This window comes from Anomalospiza imberbis, chromosome 10, assembly GCF_031753505.1.
Source record: "Anomalospiza imberbis isolate Cuckoo-Finch-1a 21T00152 chromosome 10, ASM3175350v1, whole genome shotgun sequence".
Taxonomy (NCBI): Eukaryota; Metazoa; Chordata; class Aves; order Passeriformes; family Viduidae; genus Anomalospiza; species Anomalospiza imberbis.
Window position 1 is genome coordinate 14,901,303 of NC_089690.1, and position 14,825 is coordinate 14,916,127.

The 14,825-nt window shown below is 36.5% G+C and overlaps 2 protein-coding genes across 4 annotated transcripts in view; both read right to left on the reverse strand.

The window, feature by feature from the left end:
• The window catches only part of TRPC1 (transient receptor potential cation channel subfamily C member 1), a 100,649-nt gene that overhangs the window by 31,734 nt on the left and 54,090 nt on the right, over nucleotides 1-14,825 (reverse strand). The gene's annotated exons all lie outside the window — the stretch shown is intronic.
• Nucleotides 1-14,825, reverse strand: part of PLS1 (plastin 1) — a 40,851-nt gene that overhangs the window by 11,127 nt on the left and 14,899 nt on the right. For all 3 annotated transcript variants that reach the window (XM_068200786.1, XM_068200788.1, XM_068200787.1), the window contains exons 2-9: nucleotides 11,392-11,499; nucleotides 7,808-7,971; nucleotides 6,528-6,657; nucleotides 4,776-4,908; nucleotides 3,790-3,871; nucleotides 2,305-2,470; nucleotides 2,067-2,209; nucleotides 899-994 (exon numbers count right to left, since the gene is read on the reverse strand). In XM_068200786.1, the coding sequence (XP_068056887.1) occupies nucleotides 899-994; nucleotides 2,067-2,209; nucleotides 2,305-2,470; nucleotides 3,790-3,871; nucleotides 4,776-4,908; nucleotides 6,528-6,657; nucleotides 7,808-7,971; nucleotides 11,392-11,461 (984 nt within the window). In that variant the 5' untranslated portion in view covers nucleotides 11,462-11,499. The remainder of the gene's footprint in view (nucleotides 1-898; nucleotides 995-2,066; nucleotides 2,210-2,304; nucleotides 2,471-3,789; nucleotides 3,872-4,775; nucleotides 4,909-6,527; nucleotides 6,658-7,807; nucleotides 7,972-11,391; nucleotides 11,500-14,825) is intronic.

The window sequence follows — 14,825 nt, forward strand, 5'->3', positions numbered from 1 at the left end:
AAACCATCAATAAGAGTTTGAATGCTTCCAACTTGCTGTCCTTTTAATATTTTTTTTCCTCTTAATCATCATAAATTGGCAACTTATGCTTTGTTCATTAGTCTTTATCAGTAATATACTGGTTCATTACAAAATCTGAACTGTAGGAAATTACATGGAAAAATTTACTTCTACTCTTTCTCACTCTCAACAAATCCCAAACAAGAGCAAACAAACAAACAAGGAATTTAAGAGAACTAAAACATGTAAGAAAACAATTTTGCACATGGGTTTCATGATTATAATGAATAACAAAATTCTACTTTAGATTCTGATTAATATATAGGTATCTCAGGCATGCAGATCAACTTTGTATCAAATGCACTTCCAGAATAATCCTTCCAACAGGCATTATGAAGCAGCTTAGACAAGTGTTTCCACATCAGTGCAGGCTGGTTTTAGGCCCTCTGTCCCTTTACAACTTAAAGCTTGATGGATGCCACACTTTGCTGTGGTTATTGGAAGGGCTCACGTTTTTTCTAAATGCTATTTGGTTAGAGGAAGGAGCAACAGTTTGTGAAGTCTGTTCTTCCTTGTCTGAATTCCAGAAGAGGAGAACTGAGCAGGATATTGTAATATTCATGTTGGATGACCCAACTGAAAATCAATACACACTACTCCAAGTGAAACAGCTCCAAACATTTGACTGCAGGATGCATTATCCTGTTTAAGCAGCATTGTAGAACTTACTCAAGTTTTTGCTCATTTAAGCTTTTGTAACACCGAGGAATCTGGCTAAGTTTTTGCACACCTTAGGAAACAGAAGAGGATTCAGGGACAACCTAGTAACCAGAATGCTGGATACATACACAGAGGTCTCAGATAATTCCAGTCTATTTTTACATTTCTGGATACTTACATGAAATCCTGTGAAGTCAATTTTAATAGGCAATTGTTCAAGGTCATCTCCTTTGGGTGCAATCTGATTTAACAGATGGTAATATGCTCTTGAGTCCTAAAACAAACAGTGTAATATCAAAAAAAAAAAAAAAAAAGAAGAAAAAAAAGCAGCAAGTATGTAGCCTTCCTTGACATTTATTACGCTAATAGTCCAATCCAAAAGCCAAAGGAGTCAAAAATACAGCACCCTAATTTCAGTGAATATGGATGAGGTCATACAGCCATTTTATTACCCTGTTTCATATAGAACTTACTTAGCCAAATGACAGAGAAAAGGAACATCTGTTAATTCTTCTGGACAATGCTAGTTAAATTTATTCTTCTGAATATTAACTAGACTGTTATAATTAAGATATTCAGGGTAAATTTATGTAGTCACCCACAAAAAGAATCTATGTTGCAGTAACAAAGAAGAAAAAATAAACCCCTACTAGTTCTTGAAGTATTTACTACTTCTCTTAAACACCATATAATTTTTTATCATAGTAGCAGTTTTCATATAAAACCCTAGTTATAGTCTGCTATAGCAGATATAGCCTGCTTGGTAGCATTTGAAAATATGTAACTTACAATTAAGGGCATGGTATTCTCCAATGAAAGGAGTTCTAACCACTTTAAGGGAATCTTCCTCCTTTGCTTTCAGTTTTAAAAAGTTGTGTTCTCTTGTCAGCTGGGCCACTGCACTGCTCTGCCTGCCTTTGCAGAATGACTGAAGAGAGAATTACGCAGCTCTGCCATCTGCCCCAAGGAACCTTTCAGCCCCTGTGGCAGTCAGCTGACACACCAGCAAAGCAGTGACTGGCAGTTATTAGGCAGCTAGTAAGGTGATGCAAATTATCCTAAATAACTCTAATATCCATCTTACAACATTAGAACTTCCCTGACTGTCAGCTTGTTGGGAATGTTCACTTTGCACTGTGATATGATAATAACAGGGGATGAGCAACTGAATAGGATAGAAGAGATCAAAATAATGCTCTTTCAATGTTGAAAAATGCAGGATAAACCTGCAGCCAGATAAAGCAGATTACTATTGTATCTAAACTCTTCTGATCTGACAATTTTTTTCTATGCATTATGTGTTTTAATACCACTGTGTTCGATTATGAGAAGAAATAACTACATACCTTAATGTCTTGGCTGAAGTTACTGATTGTCTGCCACCCTGCATTGGCCAGATGGTAATTCACCCAGCGTAGCAAGAGGTCTTCTGGGGAAAGCTTCATTAACTGATCCAGCTCTTCCCCTTCATTGAGCAAGGCAATAAGGGCTAAAAGCAAGTTTGAAAGAAAGCTGAAATCACTGCTATTGTGGTCTGAGCTAATTCCAAGTGGCTGGCATTGCTATACCTGGCATTACTCTTACCTTCATTTCTGGAGATCTCAATATCAGCAAAAAGGCCAACTTTAATGATCTGCCACAAGAGTCCTAGTACCAAGTGTGGTTTTCCTTCTTGCAAATCTTGTGATCCAATATTGACAACCGTGCAGCCAATGGCAGATGCTGAGTTCAGAGCCAGGTTTAGGTTTTCCTATTTGGAATATCATCATTTAACAAACTTGGGAGATTGTATATTTTAGTAGAATTGTTCATATCAAACTTTGGAAGAAATAATGCATTTAGTTCAATGGCTTCCAATGGAAAACTGCACTCTGCAAGTTTTTTGTGAACTACCTTGCATCTTACCAAAATTTAATGAAAACAATGACAGTGTTTAATATGGACCCACCAAAAAATTGTGGGCCACCTTCTGCAGCTGGGATTACTGAGGAATACTTTAATAAAAATATTTTTTGCAATTCCTAATTGTCAGTTATAACAATTAAACAATGCTGCTTCGCATGCATTGTATATTGTATATGCATTGCATTGATTTGTATAAATATCAGAGGCTTGATCCTGAAAAACATGTTCATATGGAATTCCTGCATGGAGTCCAGCGCAGGCTATTACTGACATCACTGTCATCCCATCTTAAATCTTACACATTTACTCAAGCAATTGTTAAACTGTAATTGAATGAAGAGCACAAGAAAATCATGACAATTCAAAACCCTGACACTCAAAATAAAGCTAGTGATTGTCAGAGATATTGAAAAAGATTCCAAGAAAAAATAGCTGGCAGCTCTCACCAGTGTTACTATTTTCTTGTGTCATATTTCACTATCTACAGAGGCAACATAAGCACATGCAGTATCATCTTTACTGACAAATCTTTTAAAAATAAGTAGCGATTACAAAACCCACTTTAGAATTTAGGACATAGTGTGGTTTAACTTTTCATATTTTAATGTCACTGCCTAAAATGAAAAGTCTGTCATTTAACAGAGGTTTTTCATCCGCAGATTTTTCTCATTGGGTTGGTAACTTATGGATCTACTTCCCTTTCCAGACCTGTTTCCTTAAACCCAAACTAAGTTCCTGAAAACTGTTTCTGTCAAACTTTTCCATGACTTCATACACAATTAAAATACATCTCATCTTCTGTCAAAGCTGCTCTCCAGTATTGAAAGTGCATCATCCTTTCATAGAGTATACAGCCATGCAGATACTTTCCTGGCCATCCACTCAAAGTCTAAAATTATTTTCTTCAGGTACTCAGTAAGGCAAAACAAAAATAGCTAACAGAAAAAGACTTAGGGAAAACAAGAAAAAACTAGTTTTTCTGTAAATTGTCTAAGAAATAGAAGAATGCAGCAGAGTTTATTAGAAAATACAATCTCATACTTCAGGATTTTTTTACTTCATGCAATTTTTAATTTTTTTTTCTCCACCAGGAGAACTGTCATTAAAACAGAAAAATACTTTATTTTTTCATTTGTGGCAAGTTCCTATCCATGCAGTACTTACAGAAATAGTGAAAGGAGTGAGTTTTTTCTTATTAATAGCCCTTTCATCAATTGTATCCGGTTGTGAAAAGTTGATCATTTTGCTAACAAAGAAAAGTCAAGAGTTTATTCAAACTTTCATTTCTCAGAAAATATATTATTTGCTTATAAACTACTAACACTAAACTAGCTGCAAACAATTCTGACAAGATTAAAAAAACAAAAGGCCATCCTCTAAATCTCCTCTCCCCCATTAAATAACTGCACATTCATTTAGAATGCTCCAGATCATATATTGCTTCTTCCTTTTATAATTAATAGATCATATCTCTAACTGTCAAAGAAAGTTCCTGAGATTAAAACTGTAAACCAAAGTAATTTAAATGGTCTCTACTGAAAAACTGTAGCATAATCAGTATATTTCTGCACTGCATTTCTGTAGTACCTTGTATCTACATGGATCTCACAGACTAATTCACATCAATACTAACAGCTAATCCCTTGTTACCATGGTGTGTGAGTAAGTACTAGTAATCCACTTTAATGAGAAAGTTACAGCAGACTAAAGTTAAGGGACCTACTATATGCTCTCTGTTTTGCCATGGATTTAATTCAGATTTCTGTTCCTGATACCCCATGATTTAATGACTATAATTAGTAACTTTTAAAAATATTTAAAATAGCCAAGTTTTTTAATTATTTCAAGTAATGAATTTATGAACTGCTTAATTATCTCCTTTATAAACAGCCTATGCATATCTGGCATGTGTAATTATGGGTCTGAAGTGGAAAACCGCTTCTATAACATATGCACAGAGTCATAGAAAATATGCTAAAAATCACATTTCTATGGGCAAACAGATTTTCCCCACCTTCCACCCGTATTGAAATATTTAAGAGTGGGGTCTTGATGTTAAAGCCTGTCTAAAGTTTTCTAATTCATGTCACTGTGATCAGCATTTAACCTTTGAGATCCATTTCTTTTCTTTCTCATAGCCTTGGACTCACCAAAGAAGGATGCCATCTGCAAGGGATTTAAACAGACTGGCATCTGATGGGTTCATGGGTAGGAGGTGCTTACAGTCTGGGTCATCTTGTAGAGCTTTATTTATCCAATTAACAAAAGCAACTTTTTCTTCCTCTGAAAAGAATGACAGCATTAAAATAAAAGATTAACATTTCTATGAACAGCATACTTAGGTCAAACATGTTCATCTGCAATAAAATCTCTTCGTTTCACAGAGGTTAGTTATTAAAAAAATCAGACCAATAAGGAAGAACACAAAAAATGGTAAGTACATTTTGACCTTTCTCCCATTGCACCCTCTAAGTATCTGGTGATTTTCTGAAGGATAACGTGAATATCACAGGAACACCACAGGGAAGGTATCCTTATGGCTGACTTCAAATCTGGTTTCTCAGCAATTACAAAGAAGAGGGGAAAATGTCTCATCTGAAATATGCAGCATCTCACTCCATGCACTGTTTGTTTAAAATGCAGTGTTTCATTCAGCCTTCTGCTGGACTTCAGAGACTGGCAGGCTTTTGAGACTGATCTGAACTGCTGAGCTGTCTTTAGCTCATATTCAGTGCATAATGTATTACTACTATGTACCTGAGAAAGCTTATTTGGATAACAGTCAATCAAGTCTCAGTATCCAAATTCCCAAACAGTACGGGTGGTATTCACCTCACCTCAAGAAGCACCTGACTCACTACACTTCTTTCATTGTCAGTGGGAAACAATGTGAAATTCTAGAGCACACTTCACTTCATCATAAACGAGATGTCCGGTGAGGCCAGGCCAGGTGAATCATGCTCTACTGGGGTTTGTTTCTCTCCACCAAAAATAAAACTGCATCTAAAGAATCACCTCTGATGCCCTACAGGCATCCTTTGGGATGGAGCATATCCCCTGCTTTGAGGATATACCAGGTATAGCTGGTGCTGGAATCCTACTGAAAGAGACCTTTGGTTATCAAAGTAAACTTCCTCATATACAGAACCTTAACACAGTCTGGAACGACACAAATTCCAGACTTAAGTAATTTTAAAAAGTTGCAATATTGCTCATTGCAATATGATCCTAGAAGGTGGTTCACACTCTGGCCAGGAGCTGCAATGCAATTAGGCACAATTACCAACTTAAATTACATACAGCAGGGGGAGGTAGAAAGAAACAGATCAAATATTAAAAGCAGCTTCTTCAGTGTGAGACAGTCTATGCAAAAAACCATGTACTAGTGAACAATTCTTTAATGACAGAGACAGCTGAGGAGGGCAGTCCATCCAGAAAGGATATGTGATGGTTTGTTAGTGGGGTTTTGTTCATGTTAGTTAACACTCTGGAAATGAAAATGAAGATTCATTCATTTTTTAATCTGAATATAGGAATAAGAGTCCATTAGCATATAATTAGGGCAAAAACTTGACTAGAAGTCTGAAAGAAAACTTGACTAGCTTTACTAGAAGTATGCTAAAGGGGTCATTTCCTCCCCTACAAGATGTCAGTGCTTGTTTCCTCTTTTGCTTTCACACAGATGCCCAACTTGCCTCCAAGTGCAGCTAAGAGCAAAACTAAGCAACAACTGAACAGAGTTAAACTATCACCCACACTTACTTTGTCTATCTCCACATGCTTTTCCTGTGTTAATTTGCTTTTACTGCCAACAGTTTCCAGTTAGGGTCTGTTTTATCTGTAGTGCAAATTCAAAGAGTCTTCCTCCATGGAAAATTTGCCCATGTTTAATTATTTCTTACCTGAATAAGAGTGCTGTGTCCCCTCACTAGATATTGATGATGTTCCTCCAATTGCTGTAATACCTTGCTTTTTGTTTATTGATTTTCGGAAAGATTTGCTAACATCTTTGCTTTTCAATTCCTGAATTATCTGAATAAAAAAATAGAAAGCATTTTGTGATTAATTGTACCTTCAAATAAATGTTAATTCATATAAGTAGTCTAGAGTCAGTAATTAATCTGACTGAATTTCTTTGATATTTATATTGACTTCTGTTCTAAAAAATAATTACCGTTTGGATATCAATATCTATACTGGATATCTAACATTATTTCACAGTGAATACCTCCATTAAGCCATGCTGTCTAAAAATATAGACATACAAATATCTACACAATTTTTCCACCAATATTTTGGTAAAATGAAGAACACAACTAAAGATACCCACATTTTTGATGATGATAGTATATTTTTCCCACTTATTTCCCCACATGCTTTGCATGTAAAAGGTTATGACATGACAGTTAAACATGCCCTTCCTTTATCAAGCGAATACCATTTTCCACCTGCCTGCAATGTAAACCATACTGGATGTTAGTATGTCCTAAATTTGCCCAAATACTGCCGAGGTCTCAGATGACAATGAAGTAAAAGACACAGTTAATATCTGGAAGCAAATACTTGCATGTTCCGAATCTCAGAAAGAAAGATCAATAACTAATTCAACAAGCAATCTTCTGCAATTAGCAGCAGTACTCTAACTCCAAAGCAAACACCATCATCCCCAAACACCCACAAACCAACAGCCTGGTAAGTTCTTGTTTCTTTTAAAACGCACCAGTGAGCGATTCTCATTAGAAAAGCCTAAAGCTTTCAAATCTGCTCAGTGAAAGGGAAAACTTGTACCTCATTTCCAGTAATAAACAGCCATTAGTATAGAGATTAAGCATAGTGAAGCACTACTAAGAGCATTCAGAGGCTGGTATCCAATTGTCTGCTCTTTTGTCAGAGTGAGAGCTGACCCAACACTTCCTACAATATGTAGTCCTTCCCCTGGTCTTGGAGGAAACAGAAGACAAGACTGATTGCAACAACTGTTCTTTCACATGCTGCTGAAATCAGAACCATTAAATTAAATATGAGTGTGAAAGATAAAAAATAGAAAATAACTATATAGGATATTCTAGGTTGTCACAGAAAACTCAAAATAATAGTTATATATAAAAATAGTACTTAGTTGTACCACTTAATTCTCAGTAGATATCAGACAGTAGAGAAACATCTAAAGGGAAGGTCTTACAGAGACAAATTCTTCAAAGTTGATTTTCCCATCCTTGTTGCTATCTGTCACTAAAATGATTTTTTCTACAATCTCCCGGACTTTGTAACCAGGCAAGGGCAGACTTGCTTCTTTAAACAGGTCTTGAAGCTCGTAATCGCTGACATACCCACTGTTGTCAATATCTGCAGAATGAAAGCACAAGTTGTTATACTTATGTAAACTCATGCATATTCATGTACTAAGGTATGGTAACTGTTAAGAATAAATGAAGCAGGATAAACACAGTTCTAGGAGATGAGTGTTTGTTTCTCTCATATAGATAAGGAAGTATGAAGAAATGCTTGTGGGTTAGAGGCACAACTATCTAGGACTTGTGCCATCTTGTTATATACTTTCTCAGGAACTATCTTATGATCCCAGAGCACAGATAGAACAAGATAGAAAATTTGCAAATATTGAAGTTTAAGATTTTTTTTTTAGACTCCCAACAAAATTATCTATAAACATTCAAATCAACGGGACATCAATTAATATATGCTTCCTGCAATATTAAACCACTTGCAGTCAGTAAGCTCAAATCTGATGCATGTTGTTATTAGAAGAGCAAACTTCCACAAGAAAAACCTAGAACAAAAAAAAGCAAACAAACAAACAAAAAAAACCCCACCAAGAACCCTGCCTGACTGCATTTTATTTCTTATCCTAGTATCTGATAAACATTTTCTGTTCTTTAAAACTTTTGATGTGGTTTGGCTTGCCTGTGAAGAGTAAGTCTGTTATGATCTGTATCTGTTTATTAAAGATGACCTTCGTTTATCTATTAACTGGCTCTGTTGGGAGCCATTTGAGCTGCCACCTTCCCTTACACTTGGCTCCCAAGGCCACATGGGGCAGGAATGGTCATGTACAGCAAAGTATCAGAATGCTTTTTTTCAACAAGAGGTTTGAAATTGTGGAAAGAAATTAAAGGCCGTATCACATAAAATAAAATGAGTATCATTTGTGTTATTCATGATGAATAATGCAGCAGTACAGAAACAATCAAAAATACCCTCTGTACTTTCACCTTTGGCCAATCTCTTTGCAGAAAGCTGTCTTGAAGTCATCCTAGTATAATAAAGAATCATTTTACACACCCATGTTTTTATCCAAAGGAACACAAAAATGAATCAACCGCATTACCTGTTCCTATTTTTTAAAATCTATGCATATTTATGTATATACATAATCTGCATATGTATACATAGATTATATATGTATATATATATTTATACAAGCAGAATTTGAGTATGTCCAGTAAAATAGCCTTTACTGTGCCTTGGCTACACAATGAAGAGAAGTACTTCTTTAAAAAGCAAAAAAGCTGTAGTTCATACACAGTATAGATCACATCCAATCAAATTTAAGTCCAAAAGAAATCATATCCTGCCCAAGTAAGCCTGGATATAATGTCCATAGTTTTATATATTTAATGCTAATATTTTCCATGTTCAACGACAATTTTCAGCGACTTTCATGATCATATTAAAGCTCCTGAAAAATACTAGTTAACAGTATTTTCCCATCTCTATGAATGATACATTTCTAAGATATTTAAAAAACATCACAATGAATCAGAAACAGAAGCAGATGATGTGGCCCCTTCTCTGACTTGTCAAGGTGCTCCCACTTTTGGGTTTTTTTTTATTTACTAGTTAAAAACATCTCTTCATATTGCATCTAGTATCAGAACTCAGTCAATAATACCAGAGTAGATGAATGCCTCTCATTACAGAAGGGCAAACAGAGAAATATGCTTTCATCTCCACCCATAATTAATTCCTATACAGTAATTTTTTTTGTAATCCATACTACACTATGTAGCTTCTGTACACCTTCATAAGGCAGCCACGTTTCACTGCAGACAAAAGCCTAAAAATGCAGGGTAAAAAAAAAAGTGGTTTTCATACTATCAGAAGTTCACAAATCGGTACACAAACTTGATGTCTGCATATGTACTCATTCATCCACTGGCTTGCAGACATGTAAGACCATACATAATAACAGGGATGGTCTAACCAGCAGAGGACATGCTCATGGGCTCACTCAGATTACCAGCTATTTTATTTCTCCAGGTTCATCTTTCACTGAGGGTAAGTTTCCATGATGACAAGCTGAGAGTTAAATAAATGCCTTCTCTCAGTTTACCAATTTAGCAGCAAGCACTTTATCCATGAAGACATTAGAAATGTGAAAAAAAATTAAAAACTAATGATGCTTAATTTTTATGTTTTATAGAAAGCATAACAAAAAAAATGCTTTTCAGTGAGTAGAAGCAGTATAGACAACTCTTCAAGCAGAAATATGAAAACAAGCAGGCAAAGAAGGGAGAAAAAGGAGTACAGATAGTATTGGTGAAAACCAAACATCTAGAAAAGCTGTCAGACAACACCAGAGACAACACCTATGCTAACATCTCTTAGTAGACTGATACATGTATATAGTGCTCTTCTCCTTGGTCTATCATTCCAGCACCTGCAGGATATGAACTACTTGAGCTAGAGATGTCTTGATGATTGTTTAACAGCAACTCATGAATTATCTGCCATGGATGCATCTTACTCCCTTTAGAATTTCTACTCTTTCTTTGGTCTCAACAACGTCGTGAGTCAATGGCTTCATTGCTCTGTTATTTATTGTAAAGTTAGTTCTTTTTATTTTAATCTTCCTGACTTTCTACTGGGCATCACATGATACCTATATTGGCAGAACCTGAATAATTCCCTCTTCACATCTCCATACTACTCACAGTCTACCAAATCTCTAACATACAGCTTCCCAATAGTTTCTTTACCAAGTAAAGACTCCTGATATTTAAGACATCTTACCTAAAATGATCCTGTTCCCCCATCATGACTGATTACAAACATGGTGGTTTGATTTCCTGAGCTGCATAGTTACAAACCACCCCTCAGAATGGCAGTAAATAAGAAATAAAGCAGTTATGAACATTCACAACAGCAGTGCTATCTAGAAAAAAGGGTTAGCTGCCATATAATTTCTACACTTTCTGTGTACTCTGATTAATCTGTAAACATCCTGTCAAGCATACAAAACTGTACAGTAATTTATTAACATTGGCATAACAAAGCCAATCTTATTAACAAAAGATAAAAAATCTCCAAGTTTAGTTTTCTCAAAACATAAAATCTGATTGAATAAAGGAAATTATTAGTTCACCAAAGCATGCAAGTAAAGTAAAAACCAAGTGTCAGTAATCTAACATGAAAATATGTAACCCCTGAAGCTTAATCAAACGTTTTTCCAAATTAAGGAGTTCAGAAACCTGAATTTTGAGACCCACTATGTAGCATATACAATAACAAAGAAAATGCTACCACCCTGCAAGAAAATGTATCTGTTTTCAGTGCTGAAGTTGAAAGAAATTAACACACGTAGTTCCAGTGAAAGTAAAGGGCTCTATGTAAACATTCTTTTTACATTTTTTTAGATATTACTGGCAATACAGAGGGAAAACACAGCCCTATCGAAATCATGATCCATCAAGATGTTTTCCACAAATCCTAAACAGGATTTTTATGATTCCCTTATTTAAAACACACCTATTTTGCCAAATGCTTCTCGTAGCTCTTCAAGCTCTTCACGAGATATAGTAGTTATGTTGTTCTCCATCTTCAGACAGCAGAAGTGTTGGCCTCAATTGCTAATACCTAGAAATAAAAATAAACAGGTAGGATATAAGGCAGGCTGTAATTCCAGACACATGTAAGTTACTGATCTATTCAACACGAGGTACCAAACCTGAGTGACATGTCCAGGCCTGACACACTTAAAATACTACAAACAACACTTTAAGGTACATCCAATACCTAGCAATTCTTTTCACTGGAATAATGAGTGAAAATTCACAATAGCAGCACCTGTTTACATAGATTCGATGTTTTCATTTGCATAGAATAAGCACTGGCCAGCAACCTACCTCCTCTGTTTGAGTGGTTTTCCAGCATTAAAATCTCCTCACACTTCAACAAGCAATTTTTGGAAACATTAATTTCTAAGTGAGATGCAGTATCATTGCCAAGCAGTGGTTAGTGCTGGGATCTAGCCCTGCAAAGCACTGAGCACTCCAACATTTGCACAACATAAACCTCAGTGGGACACTGCCTACAATCTGTCGGTGACCACCAGGGCGCCTTGCCACAGCTCCAGGAGGCACCACCACCTGAGCGCTACCTCTCTTCTGACAGTGTTGTCTTCTAACACTGTCAAGAGCTGAATAAAGGCTTTTACTGAACAAAGACTGGAGTCTCAGTGGGAATTTTTCTCTACTGACCTCTTAGAAAAGCAGAACAAAACTGAAGGCACCTTCACAAGAGTTGATAAACTCCAATGAAAGATTTTGCCTCTTATCAAAGCTTTACTACAACAGCATGATTCAGATTTACTGGTATTAAGTGCAGCTTTGTAAAGAAGCCACATGCAGTTGCCACAATACACAAGTTTATATTTGCATTTGCCATTTTGCACCGTGCAGAGCCACTGGCACACACAGGGCAAGCCCAGGGCAGCATAACCCTGCCTGCACTAAGCCCTGAGCAGCACCTGGCTGGAGACACAGAGAGAGCACAGGCTGCTACAGGAGGGGTTGTGCCTGTTCTAAACGTCCAAGTTTCATCTTTGCTTTTACCTTATAAGCCAAAAGTGGCAAAAATACACCTCACATAAATATTTTCATCAAAGTTGTTCTAAACTTGCCTAAGTTTTCCTTCTGGTTTAGTGCTTTTGCTTTAGAGCAAGAAAAAATATATTCCTGGAATGACCAAGCTCACAACAAATATATTCTGATCTGCCATATGCAGCTGCTTCTTCCCCAAAAATCATGCATACCAGCAGAACAGGACTGTTACCCACCGGACAAGACTCTAGAAGAGAGACTGACTTCAACAATCAGTTTTAGCATGAATCATGCTGGATGCCCTTAGGAAAGGCTATACTTCTGCTTCCCATCTTTTGTGGAAAATTTGTCTTCCATGATGGTATATAAACAACAGTGGGTTGTTTTAAATAGATCTTGTCTACTTTACTTGGGTTAGTATTTTCTGTGTCTTCACTGGGACTGCTCCTGTGGGTCACACAGGATGTGGCCTTGAGTGTGGGTGGCAAGTTAAGTCTTTTTCCTTCATGTCACTAGATCTTATTTAAGTACTAAAATCCTTCTTACCCGTTTTGCTAAGCTTACTTACAGCATGTACCAGTGTCCATAATCAAAAGAAAAAAAATTTAAACATACATTCAGAAAAAAAATAACCCTTCACACGATGTTTCTGGAAGTGCAAATACCTTCACTGGGAACCTGATGTGGCAATTAAAGAAACAATGAACTGTGGAAAATTGGTGAAAAAAATAAAACATTTAAATGCAAATTACTAAGGAAATTTAAATGGCTCCAAAGCTAAAAAAAAAAAAATTCTGAAAACCAAACAGATGACACTCCTCTGAAATACAGAAAAGGCATGACAAAGCATAAGTGAAATATTTAGCTATGCAAGTATAAAAGACAACAGCATTTTTGCTGGCACCATTAAAGTTGTTAACTATTTACCATTATCATGACTCAGATCTTATCAATTTCTGCAAAGCTGCATAAAATTAGTTTCACTCCTGCCCTTTTATAATTAATAATTCAGATTTTCCATCATATTCTATTTCATAAAATAGCAATCTTTGATTTCCAAAGATGTTGATTATTTCAGTTACACAGTAGAAACATCTGTTCTTGAATGAAGTAGAAAAAGAAAGCTAATAACTGCTCTAAAGAGACAGCCTTAAATAGCCTGTGATATCCTGACAGGGTAAATTATCAGGTCAATTAAATGGCAGAAGTGCTGCAATCATGGTTCGGGCACTCAGGAGAGACAGAGTTTGAACATTCAGAGACACCACCTTAACTTGTCAGACATTACAGACAATTCCAGTCCACAAACAGAGACTTTCTATCTAAGCCAATAAATATCTTGCACACCCAGGCTCATCACCACCCAAGATGACGCAGGGCACAGGCAATTCTGACAAGATTTAGCCTCCAGAGGTATCTGGGTCTTGGAACTATGACTACCTGTTCAAAGGTATATTCATTTCCAGGGAACATTTCTCTGTACTCTGAGGGCGTTCATATGACACTTAGATTTTCTGTAGTCTCTGTCTACATAAAACCATTTCCCTCTTGCTCCAGGATAGGGTAGGTACAAACACTGTTTTAATACTGAAGTACCCTTGATCCTCTTTTTAGTCCTTTAAAATATGCATAGTATGAACTTACAATGCTTATGTAGTCCTAGCCTGCTTTCTACGCCTGGAAGGCTTTTTCAATCTAAAGACAATTGACTGGACTCTGCTGGAAATCATCCACATCTAACATAAGACAGATACAAACTACTGTTGGTACCATCGTGGTGTTTCTTTGTGTGCAGAGGAGTATCTATAGCTGAGCAACCACAAAAGATGGAGTAGGTCAAAGAGAGCTCCTGCCACATTTTTGACCTGTTATCAAAGCTGTCAGAAAAAACAGAGCAGTTAATTGGCAATCAGGCCCAATAGTTGATTCCATCCATGCAGGCAAGTGGCAATTTCTTTTCCTGTTCTTCATTTCAAATTCTATTTGCCTCATTTCCACACGCAGCTGCTACTGCAGTGACAATGGAGTCTACAATGCTGACTCGAGAGCTTATTTTCTTTTGTTGCTGCTCTTTTTGTCGGCATCAGGGACACACCTCCTCCATCCCTGCTGCAAATACTGCCTATTGCTGCATCATTCTTAAAGCTCTTGTCTCTAATTACAGCCAAGAGAGCATCATTTGCATATACAGGTTGTGCTTTTATGTCAACCACCAGCTGGTTATTACTATGTACTATCTATAATAACAAAACATGAAAATTCTCCTCTTATTTGGCTTAGAATCTGCTACAGATTTTAATGGGAAAAAATCCCCCCAAAATACAGTTTAACCTGTAGTATTCCTGTGTTTGTTATCCAGGA